Source organism: Scophthalmus maximus, chromosome 8 (assembly GCF_022379125.1).
Source record: "Scophthalmus maximus strain ysfricsl-2021 chromosome 8, ASM2237912v1, whole genome shotgun sequence".
Lineage (NCBI taxonomy): Eukaryota > Metazoa > Chordata > Actinopteri > Pleuronectiformes > Scophthalmidae > Scophthalmus > Scophthalmus maximus.
Genome location: NC_061522.1, coordinates 25,432,138 through 25,457,418, shown reverse-complemented (window position 1 = coordinate 25,457,418; position 25,281 = coordinate 25,432,138). Strand labels below are relative to the sequence as shown.

General features: G+C 40.9%; 1 protein-coding gene across 1 annotated transcript; it reads right to left on the bottom strand.

Annotated features, from left to right (window-relative positions):
• Positions 1-19,936: 19,936 nt before the first annotated feature.
• On the bottom strand, positions 19,937-25,226 carry best2 (bestrophin 2). Its single transcript, XM_035638563.2, has 9 exons — positions 25,075-25,226; positions 24,892-24,986; positions 23,936-24,169; positions 23,269-23,423; positions 23,016-23,093; positions 22,334-22,486; positions 22,128-22,208; positions 21,884-22,038; positions 19,937-21,655 (listed from the first exon to the last, which is right to left on the bottom strand). Exons 1-9 carry the CDS (start codon positions 25,224-25,226, stop codon positions 20,860-20,862), a joined length of 1,899 nt encoding a protein of 632 aa, XP_035494456.2. The 3' UTR covers positions 19,937-20,859.
• Positions 25,227-25,281: the final 55 nt, after the last annotated feature.

Genomic DNA, 25,281 nt, shown 5'->3' with positions numbered 1-25,281 from the left:
TCTGTATGCATGTGTGTGCACATCAGCATCCATACATTTGTGTGTGTGTTCTTGTTTTTGTGGGGGGTGGGTTTGTCCCATGGAGCTGCCCAGACCTGAACATTTTCATCTGATGACTCAAGAACATAACTGCCTCCAACGCTGAATCTTTTTTTTTCGATTTTTAACTGTCCAAGTCTATGTTCTTTCATAATGTCAAAAATTGTCAAATTGCCTGAATCCTGAAATGACCTGGAAGTATTTCATCGGCAGCCATGATAAGAGGGGTTTGGATTCTCTAAACGTGAAAAACATAAACGATTAAATCCGAAGTAGAAGAAGAAGAAGAAGAAGAGAATGAATATGACCGAGAATGAACATAAGTCATCATGTAAGTTACTGTTACTTTTGATGCATTTACATCTGATGCCATACGGTGTCATGTGGCTAAATTTGAATGGACAGGAACGAAAGCAAACATTCTCAATGTGATAACCTTTTCCTTTCAGTTTCCTAGCTGTTATTAAATTTTATTTAAATTCGAACCATGGTAATTCGCCGTGTTGTCCATGTTTAGTCTGCATGAATCAACCCGCGAAAAGAACGCACAGGGCAAAGTAGCCTTAAAGATGCGCATTTTGTAGTTTTTGTATCTTCAGAAATTTGTTGTTTCACCACATCATACGCATGTCAACAACATCCGCCGTTGCATAATTACGTAGTATAGTGTAAGTGGAGTCAGATTTTCTGAGCAGCGCTTTTGGCTTTCCCTAAGTCCTATGAATCATCCTTTACACCTTTCCTTGACCTCATGACATTTTCCACTGAGGTCAAGAAATAGTAGATAGGAAAAGATCCCAATCCCAATCCGGCCTGTATAGACAGGATGGCAGAAATAATTAGACACAGGTGAGACACATACAGTTGCAGACTATCAGGGGGACACAAGAAGTGTAAAGTGAACATGAAGTGACTACAAAGTAAAACAGGAAATACAAAACTCAAGATGTAACAAACATGAAGGATCACAAATAAGTAACTTAACAGAAACAAGCTGAAAAAAACAGGAAATCAGAAGACCAGGGATTACTCCAAAAATTCATAAATATAACCAAAAAGAGCACAACACCAAAAGTCTTGTCAGATTTCAAGAAAACCTAAGTTCATGATCCTGGCAGATCATCACAATTTCCTCTTGTTTAAGAAACATTTGCTCAAAAAACAGTGCCCATCTGCTTATAGTTCTTTCTGAGCAGTTTTAAAAACATGAAAGTATGTCTGTGACACATTTTGGAAAGAATTTTTGTCTAAACCAGCATTATACTGATAATTATAAAGAGAAAAATATCATAAAGAGAAAACGAATGTGAAGGCTTCTAATTCTCTCTTTACTGTAGGCACTGACATACTAAATAAGTCACGTTAATCAGAAAATAAAGGGGAAAGGGACAAAAAAATGACTTAACAACAAGAGCAAAAGCAAGAAGTCTTGAGGCAGCTGGTCTAAACCATGTGACCTGCCATTAATCAGTGTGCCTCTTGACTGATGGTCCACTTTAACTGGAGTGTGTGACTCAGTCAGACAAGCAGGGTAGTTGATAGAGAGCATATACTATTGATTGAGATTCAGACACACTGTCTGTGACTCAGGATGCTGCCTATGAACCACATGGAAAACCAGCATCATTTTCGGGGCTTTGACTTTGTTTTTTAGGGGGCCCTCCATCTGGACTGACGGGAGTAAAGATGAAAAGAAAGAGAGAGCAAGGGTTTTATTTCCTGGCAGTATTGTGGGTGGAGAAAACATAACATGAGTTCTTATACAGAAACTCAACTGAGATTAAATGTGTGGATCTTTGTGTGACTTGTGCTGCAGTTTTGGCTAGAAGTGAATAGCTTGTGTGTGTGTGTGTGTGTGTGTGTGTGTGTGTGTGTGTGTTAAATGTTTACACCCTCTGACCATTAAGAATAATTGAAAATATATCAGGCAAACCGTGTTGACATCAATAAAAAGATAATGCAGTGCCAATATGACCTGCAGTTGAACTGAGCAGATGAGAGTGTTGATCACTCTCAGACAAGCTGTCACGTCCCACTGTCAGTGAATGAGTTGTTTTAGTGACGGCTGAACAAATAGCAGGTCGACAACATTGGCTGTGAGGAGGTTGGAGGTGGAAGACTTCACTTGCAGATGTTTAAAGATGACACGTCTGAAACTAAAAAGGACCCGTTTCAAACTGCTCCAGTGACTCACTGCTCCTTCTCCCAGCTTTACGGGAAGTGGAATGTGTTTTTAATTCCCCCCCTCTTGGTTTAATGTTTGTCTGTCTGAGCGAATGTTGTGGTCTGTCTGTTTGTTCATGTGTGTCTCTCAAAGTCTATACTATATGGAAAATTGCCCAGATGATCTCATTGGTCTCTAGAGAGAGTTAGCAAAGAAACTTGGACTAAAAGTGAAGATTCTGTGCTTCTCCAAAACACCTAAATCTAAAAATAATATTAGAATGTATCAAATAATTGTTCAACTTTGGAGTCAAAGAAAAAACACAAGGATAATATACGACAATAACAAGCCGTTTTGTGAAATGTGAATATTTGCTCTCTTGTGGGGGCCAGATGAGAAGATTAATATAGCCCTCATATTGGTATAATAAATATTAAATGCCATAGGTTATACAGCCAGCAGTCAGTTCACTTATCTTAGCGTGAAGAACAGGGAATCTGGCTCTCTATGAAGCGAACAAAATCTAGAAGGCACCATAAAATGTTTATCGTGTTCATTTAGTAGTTTCGGACTATTTCTTGGCTGGAAGCCATGACTTCCACGATTTATCGCTGACTTCCTAGCAACCTTGTGGTGTTGACAAAACTCTGCAAATTATTTCTTAAAGCAAATGCAGGGAATACTTGAAACACAGGTTTAAAAGCACAGAATATATTTGCATGTTAAAGTCTCAATTTTGCCCCAAATTTGGATGTATTTAAGCTTATTCAGAATAAAGATGTTTTAACCCCAATCGGTATGTTAAGTATAGTTTTGCCTCAAAATTATTTTGCAAAATGCTTATTTAATATAAGAAATACCATTTTTGATAGTTAAGTACAGAACAATAAGAATAAATACAATTATGGTCTTAAAACAGCCTCCTAATTGATAAAATCAATACAGGCAAGAATTGATTGAGTGCAAAATATTTAAAAGTAATGTTTACTAATGTTTCAGTCAAGTTCAACCATGTCACAAGCCGTCCTCCTTCACCGATCCCCACTTAGAATGGGAATGGAACCAAAAGTATAAAAATAGAGGATGTGTTTTTGTCAAATTTGTGCTTTTGGCTGACTGGTCTTGACCTATAATGTCTTCTTTAATCCTTATCATAATATCAGAAACACTGATCATGAATTTACCTAAAATTCCCAGTAAACATTTCACTACAGGGGAAACACTGACTGACACACTTGTGTCAGTCAAATACATCAGCCCTCCATTCTGAAGCTCAACTTGTTCTGTTATTCTCAAGCTGTTAATGTCTTTTTCATGAGCTCAAGTTTATTGGGAGCTTTTATTATACCTGCTTCTGACTAACACCTTACAACCGTAAATGCAGTCTTGTTCTGTTGCCCTGTGTCAGTCAAAAGCATCGCCCCTAGCTCAGACTGGCTTCCTTGGAAACTCTTGCCTTATTTCTGTTTGTCTTGACAAGGGTTTTTCCAGCCTGAGGTGGTTATTTTGGTCAGATAAATACAATATTGTTTTGGGAGCGGGGGTTGAGGAGCAAGACACAGATGAGATCACCTCTCAGGGCTCCTGAGCAGCAAAACAACAGGCAGCAAGACAAGACAAGAACTGCCATGAACAGAGGCGGAAAATAAAGGCTTAAGAAATTTTTTGACATCCTGTTAAGGATTCAAGTTGGCCTAAGGCGAGGAATCTGGAGAGAACCTGTCCATTGTCTCTTAGAAACAAGGGTAGAGAGGTTTGGAAACAACATAAAACAAATCACTGGAGAAATATTTGGGATATAAGACACATGACTTTGTTCATCTGTTATGACCAAAGTATCTTTAATAGCTGCTGAGGATATTTTAAGGCCTCCACCACAGGGCAGACCAGTCACATGTGCATTTTGTTATGTGATTAGTTTTGTTTGTTCAGTAGCTGTGGGGCCATAGAAAACTAAGCTCTTGACTTCAGTTTTTGTAGATTTCATATTTGTCTGTCTTGTTACCTTACTGTCTGTCTGACTGTCTGTCTGTTTCGACAAGGGGAATGACTTGTGCTGCAGTTTTGGCAAGAAGTGAATAGCTGGCATGTGGGTGTGTGTTGCCATGTGTGTGTGTGTGTGTGTGCGTGGGTCGGTGTGTGTGTGTGTGTGTGTGTGTGTGAAAGAGAGTTTATTACCATGTGGTTGTCTGCAGTTTCAGCCAGGTGTGGTGGTAGTCAAATGCCTTCACTGCCATGTACAACACCTGCATGAGTTCTCAAGACGGCTGAACACAGCCCCTATTGACCCTATTAAAGAGAGACTAAGATTAGAATATATATATATATATATATATATATATATATATATATATATATATATATATATATATATATATTCTACAACAATTATCACTCACAAAGCAAACACTGTCAGTCATAACACACTGACTAAACAGACACTAACAGGGAACATCACATAAATTATGAACTTCAATCTTCGAAGTAAATCAGTATTTTATCATAGAATAAGAAAAACACATTTTACTTCATTGACTGCACTAAATTCTATGTAAGAAGAATGAATTAGAATTTGCTTCAATATCCTTATTGTCAAATATAGTAATTTACTTGTGCAAAATAAATACAATTCCAGGGCTGCAATAATGATTATAAAAAAACATCATTAACATGTATAGTATAATCACTCATACTGTACAGTACTGTGAGGGTTCTAGTCGCTTTCTCCTGCATTTGGCTACAAATTCTCATCAACATCAGCAATGTTAGTCTACCTCTCCTTTTTCCACCACTCATCCTCCCTCTCTCTTTGACACTCTTCTTTTCCCACCGACTTTTCTTCCATGATCCAAGTTTCCAAACAAAATCCGAAGTATGGTAATGAGACTAAAAACACATTGGTAGGCTTTCATCTGAATTTGCAATCAGCTATGTTTGGAATGAATCGTATTGTTAATATCCTGCTAAGTTTTCTATATATTTTAACATGGTTTCTGCAGAAATGCATGACAATTTCAATTTTTCTGTTTTAAATGTGTTTTTAACAATGTGTTAGCAGTTGAACAATGTGCTGCAATAGTGTATATATAATATACTGTATATATATATATATATAATTCTGTTTCACTGACTGTGTAAAGAGTTTTGACAATGTGAATTCAGTTTTGAACAATACATGTTAGCAATCAAAAAAAAAGGAATATGATGTAATCTAGGGTGTGTTCAGGGTCACTTCCTGCTTGTATCCTAATTTACCAACATTATTATTTCACTTTTTTCTGATATTTATATAAGAAAACAAAAAGTGTAAATGTTCCATGTGTGTTCGCACACATGAGCACATCCTCATGCATCTGGAGCTTCTTAAAGAGTGTGTGGGCGGAGGGAGTTATGTGGTAAAATGAGGTCATCATTGCTGTTGATTTATGTGACACACACTATTACTTACAGTCCTGTGACTTCACCAATGTGTCTGCTGACAGCATGAATAATACATGTGCCCACTGAAAGATGACATCCTCCACTTTCTCCGCTCTCTCATCTGCTGTTTTCTAAAGTTTATTCATCATTACTGACCCATGTCAATGTAGTGTTTGTGTGTGTGTGTGTGTGTGTGTGTGTGTGTGTGTGTGTGTGTGTGTGTGTGTGTGTGTGTGTGTGTGTTTGTGTGTGTTTGTGCATATACAGTTTGTCCCAGTTTTAGTTCCAGTCTGGCACTTGTGCTGATTGCCTGCCATCTTCCATCCAGTTCAACAAGTTCAGCCTTCATATCAATCGTTTCTGGAATTGCACAACAGGAAGTGGGAACAAGCACATGCATGTGTGTCTGTGTGTCAAACACAAATCCACACCCTTATTTTAAAAACGTGATTGACGTTGACGGTGATAATTTCACCCAGGATTCGTTGTGCAACCATTTTCTGTACACAGGTGTCAAACTGACTTACCACAAACAAAAGATCTCACATTCAAATACAGTTGATTCATGAGACAAGTATTCATACATATGCAGTAAAATTCCATTTTTGTCTTTTCAGAGACATGCAGTGATTTGCCTGTAGTGTTGAGAAACACAACTGTCCACCAGAGATTAATAGTCATGGATGGGTGGCGAATCACGGCCTGGATGTGCTTTTGACAGCCAGGCTCAGACATTTTCCCTCCCCCATGAAGCTCAGAGCTGAGCCGCAGGATGACAACTTCCAAAGCGAGGTCACCGTGGTCAGCGCCGAATAGGCAAGAGCGAGGGGGCAGACTGAAGGAGAGAGGAGGGAGGGGAGTTGGGGTGTGGATGGGTGGGGGTGATGAGTTAGGGAACAGAGGACAGCAGTTTCTGTCAGGATCTATCAGGGAGCCTAGGGGTGACATGAGACCAGGCAAGATAGGAGGAATTAGGGGATGAGGAGGAGGAAAGGCCAGGGCGGGGAGTCAGCCCTGAACTAGTCACCCCTTAGCCCTTGAGTACACTTGTTTGCTGTCCCACACCCCACACCACCTCCTACCATTCTTTCTTCATCTGTTCTCTGCAGTACAGATGTGCAGCCCTGCAGCTGCTGGATTTCTCAACTACTAGCACTACGCAGCTTGTAAACGTATCAAATTCAGACAAGTAAAGAATTCTGTATATTGGTGGATAAACATATCTTCCACAGAGGGGTCACTAAAATATAAAAAAAAGATACTTATTTACAAAAATCTACACAAAAATAGGCCTGTTAGCTTTCTTTGACTTGTGCTCTGTAGGCCTACTGTATAAAGCTGGAACCCACAGCTTAGCTTAGCATAGAGACTGGAAATGGGAGAAATAGATCAGATGGCTTATTCAAAGGAAACAAAAATCCACCAGACCAATTAACAGTTACTTCCCAGATTCTCTGCTGGTTGCCTGTCAAGAAGTGTAAAATGGAAAATTGTTGTTACACTGCCCTTCCACATGTCAATATAATGAGATGTAATGTGTTGATTCGTTAGCCTTAGAGGTGCTTTTAGTCAGATATGATCTAGTTTGGACAGAGCCAGGCTAGTTGTTTCTCCATGTTTCCAACTTTATGCTCAGCTAAGCTAACATGCTGCTAGCTGTAGATTCAAATTTACTTAACAGACATGATAGTGTTTTCAATCTTTATATCTAACTCTCTGCAAGAAAGCAAATAGGCATATTCCCCGATGCAGAAAACTATTGCTTTGGATCAAAAAAGGAAATATTTTATATTTTTAGATAATTAAAAAAGTGAAAAATTAGAATTTAGAAAAGGTGTCGCTCTCAAAGGGTGTAAAGTCCACAATCATAACAACTTTCAGAGAAAAGATAGTGGCCCTGTTCATTAGCTATCTAGTTAATTTATATTTAATTTATTGTGTCATGCATTAATGCCCAGCCCACATGGACTTAAGACATCTCATAGTCAGAGTTAATTCTTGAGAGGATAGACGAGTTTCGTCTTGGGGAGGAAGATTGAATTCACACACTTGGATCAGATGGTTCGCAGTTCAGACACTGTTTGTTGCAGGCCTGGATCGAGACAGTGCATGCTGTGAGGAGGTTTCGATAATGAAGAGAGCAACACAAGAGTTTATATATCGCACCATGAACTCACACAAATTTAGACTATACCATACAAGGTTGAAACTAGTCTTCCCAGACAGACATTCATCACCCAGAAGATATTACTTTCTCCTAGCATGGCGATATCTGTACCATGACCTTGACCTGTCACAGTCAGCCACCGTCATGCCCAGTAGGTTCCCACGTCACCTCCCCTCTGTCCCGCACGAGCAATCAGCTACACCCACCTCATCACCTCACCTGGCCCCGCAGCTGCAGCTCATCACCAATCAGGTCTGTATTTAACCTCCTCCCACTCAGTTACTCACCGCCAGATTGTTCTTTGTACTCCATGTCAGACTTTCCAGCATTAACCCACGGATGGATCTCCCGGTTTCGACTCTGGTTCTGCCCCCGACTTCCCCGTATCGTCTCAGCCCTGGTTACGACCCTGCCTTTGTCCCTGGTTTCCCCGTTTCGCCTGAATCCCGTTAAAGACCTCTGCCTGCTGTCCCCGACCTTCCCATCTTGCCGGAAAAAGACGTCTACCTTCTGCCCCTGACTCTGAGCCTTGCTTGTGTTCTCCACAAAAAGTTGATTACCGACTGAGCTACGTGTGTCTCGCGCTTGGGTCTAAACTGGTTCGTTACATGACCTGTACACTTGAATCTTCTTGTGAAGTGAAGGCATTCCATGCATGACGCATGTGCACCTAACATGTCCACACTTGGAACATGCTATACCTAGTCAAAGTAAAATCTTACTAAAAACATTGTAAGTACTTTTAGTGTGCTGAAATAATAAAAAGGATCCATATGACATAACTGTGCCAAAAAAAACTTTGAATAGTGGCTAAATATCAGTCTAAATGTCAAGCTTAACAAACACAAGTGGCTCCAAAAGACTGCCTTCTTAAAACATGTTTTTTCTGTGGCTTAATCGTCCAACCAAAACCTCTTGAAAAAAAACATGTTTAAATGTCCCTTCAATCAAGAATCCTTCAAGAATAAGGAATGAAATTCATTTTAGTCCTTCCTTTAATTTGCTGCTGTAGGTAGAAATCCCTGCCATCTCTTAAGTTCTCTAGCTTCTCCCTCAAAAATAATTACATCCTCAGGCTGACTTAGATAATAACTTGCGGTCTGAGTGTGGAGACGTTGTCTGCCCAGTTTTTGAGGCTCAGAAGGAAAAACATGTTTTGCTGCTGCTGGTCACTGGTGAAGACTGCAGCCCAGACATTAACAGTGGTGTGGCCGGGCAGAGGAAGCTGTGAGACTGCTACTGCAGGTGGTGGCTGGCAGTCAAACAAACACACAAACAGGTATGTTACTGCACTGTAACACTGACGACTCACTTTGTATCACACTGAAAACACACACTTGTAGGAGATCAAAATTTTATGACAGATCAGGACTTAAGGAATTAATCTACAATGAACACTGTGTTTCAGGGTATCTGAAACACCCCCAGCTCACCTCCTGCCAAAAAAAAAAATTATCTGCATCAGACCATGGACCCTGTTAAATTAGATTTCTTAAAATGATCATTTGGAACCACAACTGAAAAGACTGTTAATGTTAAATATAACTTCAGAATTATATAACTGTTTGATGCCAGCGGAAGAACAAAAACGAGCAGTCCTTATATTCACATTTAATTATGTTTAGAGAGTAGTTAGTTTTCATCTGGAAACCCGATATTCAACCCACTGTGGTTGTTGTTACTGTATGTAGAAAACCTGTTTGTTTGTTAGCAGCATTATTCAAAAAGTTGTGACATGATTAGGCAATTGCAAGATTAGGCAAAACCTCAAAAACTCAGCCTTGACGCAGGTCTGCACCCTCTCGTGTTCTCTTTTTATATTTATGTTTATGGTAATAGGCTATATTTATATAGCACTTTTCTAGTCATATTGACCACTCAAAGTGCTTTACAGTACAAGTCACATTCACTCATTATCACACATTCATACAGCGCTGCTGTTTACTACACTTTTTCTGTCACATTCATACACATTCATACAATGCCGGAAGAGACAAAGGGTTAAGTATCTTGCCCAAGGACACATCGGCATGCAGACTAGGGGAACCTGAGATCGAACTGCCAATCGCCGGGTTAGTGGCTGACAGTCTCTATCTACCCCTTAATAACATACATTTGTCATAGTATTTTAGACTTTTGTGTGAAATAAGGTTTGAGGGGGGGAAATTTAGGAGAAAGAAAGTGACCAAGAGACAATTAAAGGTAGGGTAGGCGTTTTTCATGATAAGCACTTTCTGTCATATTACTTGAAACCCTCGTAACAAACCGATAGCGATGAATACATTGAATAATCCGACACTGAAACGAAAACAATCCCTCATCTGTGGCCGCGGCAGGACTGTGAAGAACACGACCTATCGGAAAGTTCTGACCGGAGAGAGTGATTGGATGATCGTGCGTGTGACCAGCCATCGCTGCCGCCGCCGCCGGCCAGCAGCAGACGAGTTGAACTGAACGAAAGAAAAGAGTTGCAGAACGGCAGAGAAAGTGTATACAACAGCTTCCGGTCGCAACAGACAGAGCAGTGGAGACGGCTACGGACTCAAAGAGGTTGGACACTACAGGAGGAGTGAACAGAGTAAACATTGTGTGGCTCTTCACCGCTGGCGTCAACTCCGGGAGGAGAAGAGGGTGAAGGTAATTTTCTGCTTCATTTGGGTGAAAGTGGTTTATGTTCTCGAACTGTGTAACCAACAGAACTGTTGGGAAGCTTGTGTGTGTATCAGGCAACGCAAAGTTAGCTTCGCTGGAGGACACTATGTAAGTTAGCTAACGCTACGTTAGCTTGTGTGTATCTACAGTTAAAGCTCCCTGTGTGTTCGCCGGGTGTCGTCACTGTCGTTATGAGCAAATGTCGTTTGATTGTTTATCTATATCCGCTCTGAACGGGACGTAGCGTTACGTGTGTGCGTGTGTGTGTGTGTGGGGGGGGTAATGAGAATGCACGTTGTGCGTGGCTAGAGGCTTGTAGTAGCAGTTGATGTGCATTTTGCAGTCTGTGTGCAATAATAAATGCCTCAACGCCGGGCATGAGGGCGCAGGTCCCAGAGCGATGCAGAGCTTCGGCCCTAGAGAAACTGTCTCCCTGCTCCCAGACTGCAGTCCGGACGATGGGCAGGAAATGAAATGAAAAGTAGTTCAATGTAAAGTAATATGAATATTTCCCTAATTTAACCTCCTTTCTCTTATACTAGGTACAGCAAGTTGTACATGAAGAAGTCCAGGACCTGGAGGTTGTCTGCCACGGACCAGAGCACTGAGACCAAACGATCCCCGTCAACAGCTAGAGAAGCAGGTCAGCAGAGGACCAGGTGAGTCGGCTTAGGATACTGTAGGCTGAGCATGAAGTGGTAACTTTCTTGTGTACAAAAGCTACTTTAAAATCCATATGGCAATGTTGTAAAAAATTGTAAAACATTTATGCTAGGTGGGTTGTTTTAATTTTTTCTTTTACAGATTCTGAACCTCAGAACTACTTGTTATGATCTTCAATATTTATCTAAACAAAGTCATAACACAAATATATATGAAAGAGTGTCTGGTATCAATTATACTTGGCTCCCACAAAAGGTGACATAAAACTGTGTTTGACACTGCAGATAATGCTGCTATAATGTTGTCAGTCTTTTACAGTAATGTTGATTGTGATATTCTTTCTACAGGACCACTGCCTAAGAGTCAACGACAACACAGCCTGACCCGTCAGCCGACAGACCTGCTTTGACACTAAAACTAGGAAACCCTGTGCAGACAGTATCTTCATTGTTGTACATATGTTGTTTATGCAAATATTATAATATATATTTGGTATATTGTATGATGTTCAAAAAAAATAAACAGGTGTCATGACACATTGTGTTCTAATTATTTGCGCAGCTTGTAAAGAGGTAAATGTAATGGTTAGATTGTTAATGCTGAGAGTATAAGGAAGAGGCCTTAAACATTTAAAAGATTTTCATTCCAACAATATAGAGCAGGTTATGCAGAACATAAATAAACATTGGTATTGCACAAAATACTGTCTGCAAAATGCAAACCTCCATATGTGGCAGCCTGGAAACGGGGGTCATGATGTTGCCCACAGCACTTTCTTTCCACGCCTGAGGGCAGTTCTGGCAGACACAAGTACGTTGACCTGCAACGGGACGGCCTGGTGGAGCAGGATAAGTGAAGGTGAGGTGTAAGTGAAGCAGCAGGATCGTGTCACGTCACTGCTCCAAGCTCAGTCTTCGAGTTCTGTCCTGTACAGCAACACATGATTAGATCAGATACATGATAAATGATTCGATGTATGATTAGATACATTGAACAGAGTCTGGAGTAAACTCAGTCTGAGCTAACAACACTCATCGTGGAAGCTCTGACGTGCTAAACAACGTGATGAATCCTGTACAACATCCACCTTCATTGTGTCACAGACAGTAACAGAAAAAAAGGGCAGAAAGCTCCGAAGTAGCTGCAGCTGTCTCATCGTCACAATATGGCTGAAATGTGCTGAAGTTTAAAAATAAAAAACTCAAAACAAACGTTGTCTGTGTAGTACTGCTAACCGTGTTTATGTTTTAGCTTAGCCTGTGGCAGCCTGTTGCTAACTAGCCAGCAACAAGTTACTGCATCAGAACTCTATTTTCAATGAGATTTCCCAACACTAACATGTTAGCTTGACAAATGTGCCCACCAACAATAGCCATGGTCATTATTTACGTTTATATTAAGATAATGTCCGGTGTTTTCTTACTTGTGAATGAGCCACGAGCAGTCAGTTAGCATGTTGTGCTCCGCTCGTGTCTTCCTCCTCCGATGCAGTCAGACTCCGACTGAGGTGCGCATTCATGTGTTGAGGGGGAGGGGCTTGGGACGGAGGTCTGAAGGAAGCGAGTCGGATTTTGCGCCGATTTCCGAAATTACCTACTCATCCTTTAAATAACATTTAACATTTAGAGAAACACACTATTTGCCTTTGTTGCCAAGAGTTACCACTCTTATATTTGTCTGTTCAGTAGATCCAGGAGACTTTTAGCTTAGCTTAGCATAAGGACTGGAAATGGGGGGAACAGCTAGCTTGGCTCTGTCCAAAAGCAACAAAATAAACCAACCTTAAAAAAGTTATATTCAAGGGCAGGGCAAGACTGGGACAAAAAATCGGCCCTGGCATTTTTGGCCCAGGCGCCCCACACCCACCTCGGGTGACCAGGTGTCCCGCTTTATGCGGGACTGCACAGCGTTTTTATCCCTTTTCCCACGTCCCACAAACTGAGACCATGTCCCACATTTTGATTGGCAGACGCTTCTCACAGACGCTTGTCTAAATTCGTCTTTTACCCAATGGCTGTAGAGAAAGCAGGGAAAGATGTCATTCAGGGGCTGCGTATTGATGTCAATCAAATCGCGCACACGTAAAATGCCCACTTGAACTGCGCAGGTTAGCACCGCGCGTCACCGTCTTTGCAGCCACAAGTCATTAAAGTATGCAGATGTCTGGAAAATTAAATGGAAAGTACGGCCAAGAAAAGAAAAAACAGCCAGAACAAAGACTGGGAAAGTCATTACAATTGGGTTAAGCCAGTGGAAGGGGACTCTCAAAGAGTTTTTTAGTTACTCACGGAGGAGAGTATGATGTGAAGCGACACAGTGCATGTGAAACGCACAAGAGTGTCGCTCAAAAAGAAACCCAGAGATGATTGTCAGACAGATAAGGTAACAGCAGCTGAAATAAGTAGCGTTTACCACACTGTGCTGCACTCCCAATCAGACAGGGGTAGTGAGCGACATCGGTCATGTTTCCAGACTCGGATATTGCAAAAAAAATGTCCTGTAGTCGTATTAAAGCAGCGGCCTGCCTCCGTGGAGACTTGTTTGAATTTAATTCTTTTGTTACCTCCTGGTCGATTTTGATTTGTAATAATACATTTTAGTTTTATCTAAATTGTTTGTGTCTAATTTCTATTGAAATTCAGTGATTTGATCAGGAGGATTAAAAGGCTTAAAGTGAATGATGCCTTCTGTTTGATTAACGTGGTTCTACTTCTGTATGTGGTTCAGTAGATTTTGATAATTCAAAAGTCTGAATAAATGTATGATGTTTCAAAGGCGCAACATTAGACCATCATCTTTGTTAATGTGTCCCACATTGTCCCACACAAAAATATTATTTGCCCCACATTTGGTTTGTACGGATATGGTCACCCTACACCCACCGTGATTGGTCAGACTTCAATAGCATTAATTGGCCAGGCGTCCATGCTTACGCAAGGTAACATAACCCCATTTGTACAGGTCCTATCCCCTGACCAATCGGCTTCGTAAATTTGCGGCAGGGAGTGGGGAAGGTGGTTCCTGGATTTGATTGGGTCAGGCCAGTGCCAATAAAGAAAATTAACCAATGGGCCAGTCCAGCCCTGTTCAAGGGTGTTATATGCTGGCCTGTCAGACTCGAAGCAGTGAACTACTGTTGGGGTAGCTGTCTCATAGTAACAAGATGGGCTTATAATCTTTTATATATTTCAAATTTGCTTAGCTAAAGAAGCTTGCTGTTTCCAGTCATATGCTAACCATCTACTGGTGCTAGCTTTATATTAATTCAATTTCAATTAAATTTTTATTTGCATAGCGCCAAATCACAACATACATTTTCTCAAGGCACTTTACATAGTGAGGTCAATATTACAATACTACAGGGAAAACCCAATGATAATCCCACGATGAGCAAGCGCTTGTAGATTGTGGATGAGAAAAAACTCCCTTTTAACAGGAATAAATCTCTGGCAGAACCGGACTCAGTTGTGGGCGGTCACCTGCTTTGACCGGTTGGGGTGAGGAGAAATTGGGAGAGAGGGAAGAGGTGGGAAGAAAAAGGGGGAGAAGAGAGACAGAGAGAGAGAACAGCTGTACAAACGCTGCTTTAATCTCTACCAGACTGATATTTATAATTACGGAAATAATACTGACACTTATAAATGCAATGATGTTATTAATAATAATAATAATAGTAGTAGTAATAATAATAATAACATTATTCATGACGGCTTTGGATCCTGCAGCTCTGGAGTCAGAGATACACTAAGAGAGAGAGAATACAGAGTTTGTGACATGTAATGTAAATACATGGGGGGCAGAGAGAGAGAGAGATGCTCATGATATAAGTTCCCCAAGCAGTCTAGGCCTATAGCAGCATAACAAAAAATGGTTTAGTAAATACCTGAGCAGCTCTAACTATAAGCTTTATCAAAGAGGAAGGTTTATAGTTTAACTTTAAATGAAGAGAGGGTGTCTGCCTCCCTGACACAAACTGGGGACTGGTTCCAGAGGAGAGGAGCCTGGTGGCTGAAGGCTCTGCCTCCCATTCTACTTTTACAGACTGTGGTAACCACAAGTAGTCCTGAGTTTACGGAGCGAAGTAGTCTACTGGGATGACATGGAACTATGAGGTCTGTAAGATATGATGAAGCTTGATTATTAAGGGCTTTGTAGGTGAGGAGCAGGATTTTGAATTATATTCTGAATTTTACAGGAACCCAATGCAGAGATATGAAATATGATCTCTTCTTCTAGTTCCTGTCAGCACTCCTGCTGCAACATTTTGGATTAACTGGAGGCTTTTCACAGATTTATTGGGGCATAGATTGGATTACTGTAGTTCATTACTGTTATAATGAATTACAGTAGTCCAGTCTAGAAGTGACAAATGCATGGACTAAGTTTTTTCAGTATCTTTTTGAGATAGGATGTTTCTAATGTTCTTGATATTGCGCAGGTGAAAGACGGCTGTCCTAGAGTCTTGTTTTATGTTCTAGTCAAAGGACATGTCCTGGTCAAAAATAAATCCAAGGTTCCTCACAGTAGAGCTGGAGGCCAAGGTTATGCCAATCTAAGGTAACTATATGCTCAGATAATGTTTCTCTGAGATGTACAATGACCTTGGTTTTTATCCAGGGTTTTTATTCAAGTGTTAGGATATCTTCTCATATGATTCTCCTTAAGTGCATTTACCAAAAATGTATTGAAGATTTCTTTAAATGAAAATTTAAAAAGGACCATTAGAAATTATGTTTTCTCTCCCTGCACACACACACACACACACATTCATTTATCTCGATATCATCACACTGTCAGACAGAACATTAACAAGCAGTTGATTCATACTGGTTCAGACAATGAGAAAGGGCTCTTGTTTAAACAAAGATTGTACAGCAGACAGACAAAAATGTACTTTATGTGTGTGAGACAGAGAGAGAGAACCAGTCTCTAATATACTGGACACATATACACACACACACACACACACACACACACACACACACACACACGCACACACAGAGTGAGAGAGGGAGAGAGGGAGAGAGAGAGAGAGAGAGAGAACCAGACAGACAGGTCCTTATGCGTACAGTACTAGAAGAAGGTTGTGTAAGACAGGGAGTGCCTGAAACACACACTGTACAGACGCACACACCAGACAAAAACAAATGTGAAAGTACAGGGTTAGAAAAGGTACAACAAAAACTGACTGGCGTCACATGTGTGTTGAAAGAGAGCATAATGTGCAAACAGAAGCAGCAAGATGAGATTGTAAACACCATGTTAATATTGTGTATGAAGCGATACGAATATTATTCCAGTGATAATAATTTTATTGCATTTAACAAGAAAGTACATATTTCTCTTTAATTTCATTTTCTGTTGTTTTTCATTTTGTGTCCTGGTATAATTTCTGTCCACTGTTATGCATATTATGTACATCATGGTTAAAACATTTATGGATGTTGTCTTGTGCTTCTGTTGAACATGACATTAAACTGTCTTTGAATGTAGCACTGCTCTGTGCTCTCTATTGTTTTGTTTATTTGTTTGTGTGATTGTAAAGTTATGATTATTATTATTATTATTATTATTATTATTATTATTATTATCCATAAGCAGTGATAAACTCTCTTAATGTCATACTGACAATCTATTTAAATTCTGGTTACCGACAACCTTGATACATTTACATAGTCTTGATCATTTTCTCCATTGATATTAATAGAACTGTACTCATTATGTTAATTGGTGAGATTTCTGGGACCTCAGAAATGGGCCAGAAACACAGACAGGCAGATAATCAGACAGGTTTAAGGTTAGTGGGTTAGTCAGTCATATTTGAAAGTGAAAACCAAGTTTAAAGTCCAAATAAGGTAGACTTACATTAGTCTGTTAAACTTTTTCCCCTCTGTTTTGTTTATTGCCCTTATTTCCAGGAGCATGTTTCTTTTCCACAAAGTCCTGCAAACTGAAAGTACACCATGGCAAATGGATGCAGCCATTCTGATAAGCAAGATCTGTAAATCACACATGTGCACACACACTTGCAAACACACATTACCCATGTGGTAAACGTGGCCACATCATTCGTGGGGAGCTGCAGGGCAGATTTGAGTCTTAAAATAGCTAGTTTCAGTTCGCTTCTGCTGACCTCAGTACTCCTGGTTCCAGAGAAACAGGCACACTCGCTTGCACGCTCGCTCGCACGCACACACACACACACACACACACACACACACACACACACACACACACACACACACACAAACGCATTTCTTTGAAATCCTCCCACACTCTTATGTTTTCACACTTAATGACAAATAACATAAACCACATTTCCCCTGAAGTCAGTGCTGAGACTGGAATCGGTTGATCGCTGTGAAAACTTACTCTGGGAGACAGAAAATAGAGAACTCCAGTCGACAACTAGACATAAATGGTCAGACTTTCTCTCTGTTGCTCGATCTTGACTGAAAAGCTGATGCAGCTGGTTTTTGATGCGGGTCAAGTGATAATTAGGGGAACTACAGAATGTATGGGTCAGTGAAACTAGTAATGAGTCAATTAAACAGACAAACATGCTTACCAACGAATGGATCTAGTCATGAGTAAAGACATTAGACCCCATGATGAAACGCATCTGACAGTAGAATAGACATCATTTCTTCTTATTCTATTCTTAACATTATGAATAGATTTCTGTTACTTAATCTCGCTGTTTACTGGGGCAACACACGTAATTTCAAAGCTAATATGTTTTTGTGGTACTCAACTTTACTCTCCTACATTTCAACATGAAGCCATATCTATTGCAAAGTATATTATGTTGTGGTTCTCACCTACTGATCCCCAGCCCGATGACTGACTGTCAAACAGTGAATGTGCCAGAGTCAGCAGGATGGCGTTTTTGACCGTGGCGAGAAGCCAGAACACTTAAGCCTGCAGCACCTCTCCATATTGTTCTATCTGCCACACAAAAAACCAGGGCCTCTGCTGCAAAACACAGCCAAGAGCAGCACTGGGCTGCAGACAGACGAGGCAGGTCAGGGGGCTGTTGATTTACAAGTCGGTCAGGCACATGCACACTTCTTTGTTTATACTCTGGTTGGATTTATCTGTGTTGTAATACGTTTAAAAAATGTCAGACAAAAATGTCAGACTGTTTGATACCACGACAGCTGCCCCAGAGGTGAGTTAATCTGAGTCTGTCCAGACTCTGCAGCTTCTCTGAAGCACTGTTTTGTTGTGTTGAGCATGCTGTCTCACTGTGCTAAACTATGCTGGAAAAACACTTAATGGCTTTTCAAATGTCACAGGACTCTCAAGGAGATATTATGTGGTCTCGACAGGAACAAGAGGAGATACTGATCATTACAGCCTGGAAAAGCATGGTGAGAACACAAGGAAATACAAATCTTATATACTGTATCCCTCTAGACTCTCCGTTGATGTCAATTAAGTACTGTTTTATCAGAAATACATTGCAGTTTGTGGGAGGTGCAAAAGTGTGCTGTGCTGCATTCAACAATAAAATAAACATTGTGAATCTCGGTGAATCAAACAGTTCAAACAGGATCAGACACTGAAGTCGGGTGGGTGCTGTTCCATTTTTGTGATCGTGTAAAAGTAATGTTTTGTTGTCTGGAAATATAAGAGGACTTTTGAAGTTAACACTATGCATCAAATTTCTCTCTTCAAGATAAGAACTGATTTTGTTAGGTGCACTTTGCCTTTTTTCATTTTTGCCATGTTACCAGTGCTGCTGTAGTGCAGTCTTTTGGTCATGACGGCCTCAGAGATACCTTTAACCATTGGTACATTCTTATTTATAAAGCTATATTTGGACTGATTCCTTCTTATTTACAGATGAACATCTTTTGAAAAGATACGGGAAACTATTGCTTGCGCTCCCAGGACTTATTCCTACTAAGTGTCTCCGAAGTCCATATTAATCTGGGGGAAAGTATACTGCTCCCTTGGCTTTGACTGCTGGTGAATTTTGTTTCTCATTTCAAATTGTTATATGTTTTTTTACTTGTCAGTGTTATAAGTGGTGCTGCCTGTCTTGGCCAGGAAAAATAGATTTTTGATCTCAATGAGTTTGTTCTTTCTCCTGGTAAAATAAAGGTTATAATATTAATAATATTATTATAATAATAAAAGAGAATCCCTTCTTAACAAAGAACAAACGAGGAGATTCACCAGGACATGGAGATTACTTTATTCCTCTCTGGCTTCCCACAACCAAGCTGTTTGTGGGGGTTGAGCATCAGCATGTTAACTGTGATTCCCTCATGTTACTTGCAGTTGTATTTATTAGTTGGTAAAATAATGTTTGTTTACTCATACAGCTCATTTTGCTCTAAGTGAAGTGTTGGACACAATCTTAATGTGGGCTCTTAACATAATTTTAGTTTCAAAGTGTTCGCAGTGACAGAGGAACGTTGTTTGTGCCTCTTTCAGTTCTCTGCTTTGCATCGGCATAGTCTGTGTGAGGACTCCAGTGCTCCAGGAACAGATCAGTCTTTCCTGGCCAAGCAGAGGCAGTCCACCCGGGCCAGGAGGGTGCTCCGGCTACATCCCAGGTAGGGAGCCTCAACTGCGGGGAGAAATCGAGGAGTGCAACCCACTCATAGGCAGGATGGCGAGCAAGATTGTGGAAGAAGGTGTGCATTTTTTCTTTATTTTTTATGACTAAGGTTCTCACTGTACTTGTCTATTTTGTTTGCTTTTACCACCCCCAGCTGGCCAATGTTGGCACTGAAGTGACATTTGGGAGTGCCATAGTCTACTGTTTTTATCTATATTACTAAATGATATACTAATATTACTAAACTAACTAAATTAATTCTTGTAAATAATCACCAGATTGTCTGTTTTAATTCCCCATTGTTTCATATTCACGCATTTATTTTTTGCAGTTAAGATACATTACATTGCATTATGAAATAATGCATAAACAATAACTTGTATTCCTTTCATGCCATTAATGTAAAACTGTAGTTGTTTCATTCAAATGTCAAATACATAAAAAATGCACTATAAATAATTCTGTTTACAGTTTTTTAATAATCAGGGTGAATAAAGAGAAAACTCTGTGAAATTCTGTCTGTTTAGCACTATTCTTTTCAAACTTGAGTTAAAGCTAAAATAGTAGCACATACTTGCAGTTGGAACAAACCCTACTGTATATTGTGCAGATAACTTAAGCAAAGAAATAAGTTTTCTTTATACACACCTTTGAGTTGCTTAGCTTAGCTTAGTTTACATTAGCTTAGCACAAAGGCTAAAAAAAGGGAACAGCTATCCCAGTTCTGTCAAAGGTGCTTTACAGTAACTCTGTCATGTTGCATTTTCTTTTTTTAACGAATGCATAAGTGAAACTAATTAGCTTAAAGAGCAGTTAGTGTATTTACTAAGCTAGCTGCCAATTACACCTCCTCAGTCCCATCTGATGGTGAAGTTGTTGCCTTCATAGACTAAAGCTGAACTAAACCCAGGTGAACCCATGATACAACATCTTAATAAGACAATTAAATCAAGGGGTTTCCCCCCTCCTTTAAATATACTCCAATTCCCCCTGGTATTTAAAAATATTGTATTCTGAAATTAAATCAAGGATTATATCTCCAAGAGTCTAATAACCAAAAACTATGTGATCCCAAAGGTGCTTTAGACTCAAGGTAAAAGTGAAAGCACACTTCCAGGCTATGACTAATTTGACGCGTGAAAACGTGCTCTGAATCTAGCATTACAGTTCCAAACAGTCGACCTAAGATCCAGTGAGCTCTGACCCAATGCTCACACTGCGAAAACGCTGAGGTTCGTTGTGAGACGGCACAGCGAGGAAGGACATTTTTTTCCCATGAAAGGGGGGTTTAGAAATTGTTGGCACAGCTCTGCTCTGGTTGATAGCTGGCTGGGAGCTGCAGTGCTCCAGATTGGAGTGGGCAGTGGACTGAAACAGGAAGGCAGAGGTGTGACAGGAAGTGATGCGAATGGCGGAGACTGGTCGTGTGGATGTCTCTATGGGGGACTGGGGGGGATGGGGAAGCACTGACACTGGAGCTTGTGCCTCCCACCATGTACTTTCTGCTTCCCGTCCTTCCTCCCTTGTCTGCCACTCTGCATCACTCATCCCCTGGACTCGACTCACCTCCTCCTTCTCCTTCTCACTGACAGTAAGGTGCCCTCCTTGTCTCTCGTGCTCCGCCCCAAACTGGATCTCCAGCAGAGGTGTTCTGGGGCTCTTCTCCTCCCGGAAACTGCACACAGTGCTCTGGGTTTCCTTCCCCAGCCCTGATGGTAGAGAACCCCCTTTGCCCATTTTGCAACTTTCATCTTCATCATCATCATCGCTGGTGCACTGGTCAATGCTGGGGGAGTGGCGTAACCTTTGGAGCTGGGCTGACGTGCGGCGAAGAGCACCTCCCATGAAGCCAGACGGGGACGGAGCTGTGTTAAGGAGGCGGTTAAAGAGGGCAATGTTGGGGTGACGACTGCCTGACTCCTCCAAGTTCTCAGCAATTTCCTCCAGAGGCTGGAAGTGCATCTCCTCCTTTGGGATCCTGTAAAGAGATTTCATGGTAATTTATGTGTAATTTCTCTGAAAATACCACAACTTCACAGTGGTTTGGTCTTTTCTGTCTTTCTCAGAGCTTTTCACACTGCTTTTTAAAATAAGGCAGAATACTGTCATTTTGATTACCCAGAGTTCCCCACGCAGCTGAGCAATTTAAACTGAAAGTATCACATTCATGAGTCACACAGTGAGAAAGTAAAGCAGAAAAACTAACGCCATGTCGAAAGTGGACCCCTGGAAGGAGGGTTTGCGCAGGACAAAGAGAGTGGCAGCGGTGTACGGTGGCCGGGGGTTGGAGTCGTTCCAGTAGCGGTCTCTCTCCATCTTCGGCAGATCTCCAAACATCTCGTCCACGGCCATCATGGACACCTGTAGAGTGAAATGCAAACACATGTTCCCATATGGGATCGAAAAAATGGTGGGCGACAAAACAAGGAAAAAAGATAATATTAAGAAACCTGGAAATTTCTGTCTATCAGCCAGTTAGTCTCAAAGTCATCATCATCTTCTCCGAAGGGGTTGATCAACTGTTCTGCAACCTTCAGAACAGAAAAAAATTAACACTCAATATTACAGAATACAGAAATGGTTAATCCCACTAAAAGTAAACATGGTGCTTAAGCATCCAATGTGAACAAATGGTTTGTAACCCTTGGTATCTGACCTTCAGCCACCCAGCATAAAAGAAGAACTGGAGCAAGGTAAAGATCGGCACGTAGAGGTCGAGGTCGTGACCTGGATAACCTTGACTTGGGTCCAGGAACTGACGACCAATCAGACACACCAGGAAAAAACTGTACACGGCCAAAGTCACCACCTGAGGGACAGATGAAGGTAAATGGACACGTCACGCTCGCCCTTTGATTCCAATAATAATTTACTCGCTTTTTTCTTTTATTTGATATGTCACACATGTCAACAAGCTGCAGTCTGAGTCTGCTTGGTGTAAATACGGTTGACTTACTGTTTAAAAACCAGACCAATAATTTTGCATTACATTTCAAAACATTTACCGGAAACATTAACCTAATTTATATAGTACAATGTATAATGTACTGACTTTTTGCATTTGGTGCAGCTTGATTGAATTTAGGCGGACTGTTGGGCTTTGGCAGACGTATGAATGCCATTCTAGTATGAAATTTCGAATTAAAAAAAAACCCATTAAAAATTAAATTATCTATCTCTAGGACCAGAGTATAAAATTAACAACATGGCAGATAAAATATGAAAACCTCAAGAGACAAATAAAACATATAGTGTGCATGTGTGTGTGAAACCAGATCATCAAGTATAATGCATATAGTGTAAAACCCATGCAACATCCCAAGCAATAAAGCACTTACCTGAGTGTAGACCAGGGGAACACTGATCATGTCATAATGAAACAACATGCTGCACTTCCCCCTGAACGCATTCAGCTCCTGATAATCACAGAGAGGTGAGGTCACTTTGCAGCATTAATCATAATGCTTCCATCTTTATGTCACTCTCAAACTGAGTCAATGTCAAAACAGAAGAACTGTAGTACCAACTCATCAGTGGGCCAGTGTGTGTGCGTGTGTGTGTGCGTGTGTGTGCGCGTGTGCAATGTGGCACCTCAAGCAGCAGTTTGAGTGTGTGATCATCTTTGATCCTGCCCTCACAGCGGGCCACAGCAGCCAGGTTGGTGAACCAAACACATGGGATCCAGTATTTGTTATACGGAGAGTGAAGACCCTCAAACTTCTTTCTTTCCTCTCTCGTCATGAATCCTGGATGAACAAGTGTCAAGAAATTACACCATAGCTCTATCAGCAGCAACTGACACCTCTGCCAAATGTATATTTTACAGTTTCAACTCTGCTCAAAGCTGCAACATGTTTAATTTAGAAAACACAGAGAACTGTTACAACAGTGACTTATGATCTTATTACAGGCGCATGATAACTTCCTTTTATCATCTGTGAATTTCAGGATGTGCCTGTCCTTGTGATTGCACTCTCTGATGTAGAGAATGTACAGAAGAAGAAACAACACACAATCATGACGTGTGTGTGTGTGTGTGTGTGTGTGTGTGTGTGTGTGTGTGTTCGTGCCACTTCCTGACTTCCTAAAGCATGAGAAAGGTCAACCAGGCACATAGTGGTTGTATTGTGCATTTGCAATGTTAATTTAGCACTATTTATTTCAAGTTCTATTCATTTTAAAACCATTGTTTATAATTGTACATGAAAATACCTGACTCACTACTAAATCACAGTTGATGTTGTAGGGACCCACTCACCAGCCTCCACCACATGGTCCATGGTGGGGAATCGCTTGAAGACAGCCGTGCTGACAGAACGGAGGATGAGCAGGGCCGACAGGCTGGCGTAGCGCATCATGGTGCGTCTCAGCAGGCGGCCTCGCTCATCGCTCCCCTGGAGGCCCCCCGACAACACACACATGAGCCTGTCTGGGAGAGGAATGCTGGTGTACTGGCTCCACCACCGGTTCACCACCAGGGTCACATAGAAACCTGGAAACAGTGGGGGAGAGGAGACACAAGGTGATCACACACTGGAGATCAGAACTGGAAGGGTTCTCTCAGGCCCATCAGTCCAGATTAAGATGCCCCAACAACATAAAAACACATAACATATACAATAGAGCACCAACTGATACATCAGAAAGCCAAAATGGTCAGGTAATCTTGACTTACATGCAAGTTATAGCAAGATGATGTTCATGCATGAAAAAAAAATATATGAAAATATCCAAAAAAATGATAAATGTAATTTATAATGCACACTGCAGAAAAGGGCACTGTGGAGTCTTTTAAAAAATTGCAGGTTGATATACTGTATATTCATAGACATGTTACACACTGTATTTTAATTGAATATTTATTTTTTCTCTATGAACCTATTCCACAATCAGTTAAATCCTAAAATGTGTCATTTAATCAATAGTCCTGATATTAAATTGGAATTGCCTCCATAGGCTTCATGTATTTATATTTCCAATGCAGTGATGTCTATGTTCCCTACACTATAAACCTATGAAAGGTCCAGCGCTTGAGGTCCAGCGCTGAGGATCCTCGACATGAAACCCTTTCATACATTTTCTAATATAAATGTTCTGGTGCTCATTCATCAAACCCATCTAGAATCCCAAAATGCAAACATCACCCTGAGCTCAGGTAAATCCTGTCCCCTCTTCCGTGATCTCAAATTTGACAAGAACACCAGAAAAGCTTACCCAGCACAAAGGACATGGGGATGAGACTGGCATAGTGATTGCAATAAATTGCCAGTTTTTCAAAATACCTCTTCTGGTCATCATAGAGGAAAAATCTAAAACGGCAAAATAATACAAAAAAATTATTTGTAAAACAAAACACTGATCTTTCTCAGCAAAAGTCCTCTGGAGCTGCTGTCTCACCTGTACGTGAGGCTGATGGCAGTGTACATGGCAAAGAATGCCAGGAACTCTTTGTACAGCACCTTGTAGATGCTCCCTTTCCACACCAGGAGCAGCTTGGAGAAGCCACAGAATCGCGCGTTGGCAACTCTTGCCGTGTAGGTGACCGTCATTGGTGACAGCCAGATCACAGGTCCCCAGGGTAAAAGAGCTGCATGAAGTGTGGGA

Excerpts from the sequence above, each read along its gene's own strand:
- best2 (XM_035638563.2), bottom strand. The coding sequence starts at position 25,226 with ATGACGGTCACCTACACGGCAAGAGTTGCCAACGCGCGATTCTGTGGC. Across the intron at positions 23,424-23,935 it reads GGACCATGTGGTGGAGGCTG|GATTCATGACGAGAGAGGAA; the intron begins GTGAGTGGGTCC and ends TTGTTCATCCAG. Across the intron at positions 23,094-23,268 it reads CACTCAAACTGCTGCTTGAG|GAGCTGAATGCGTTCAGGGG; the intron begins GTGCCACATTGC and ends TGTGATTATCAG.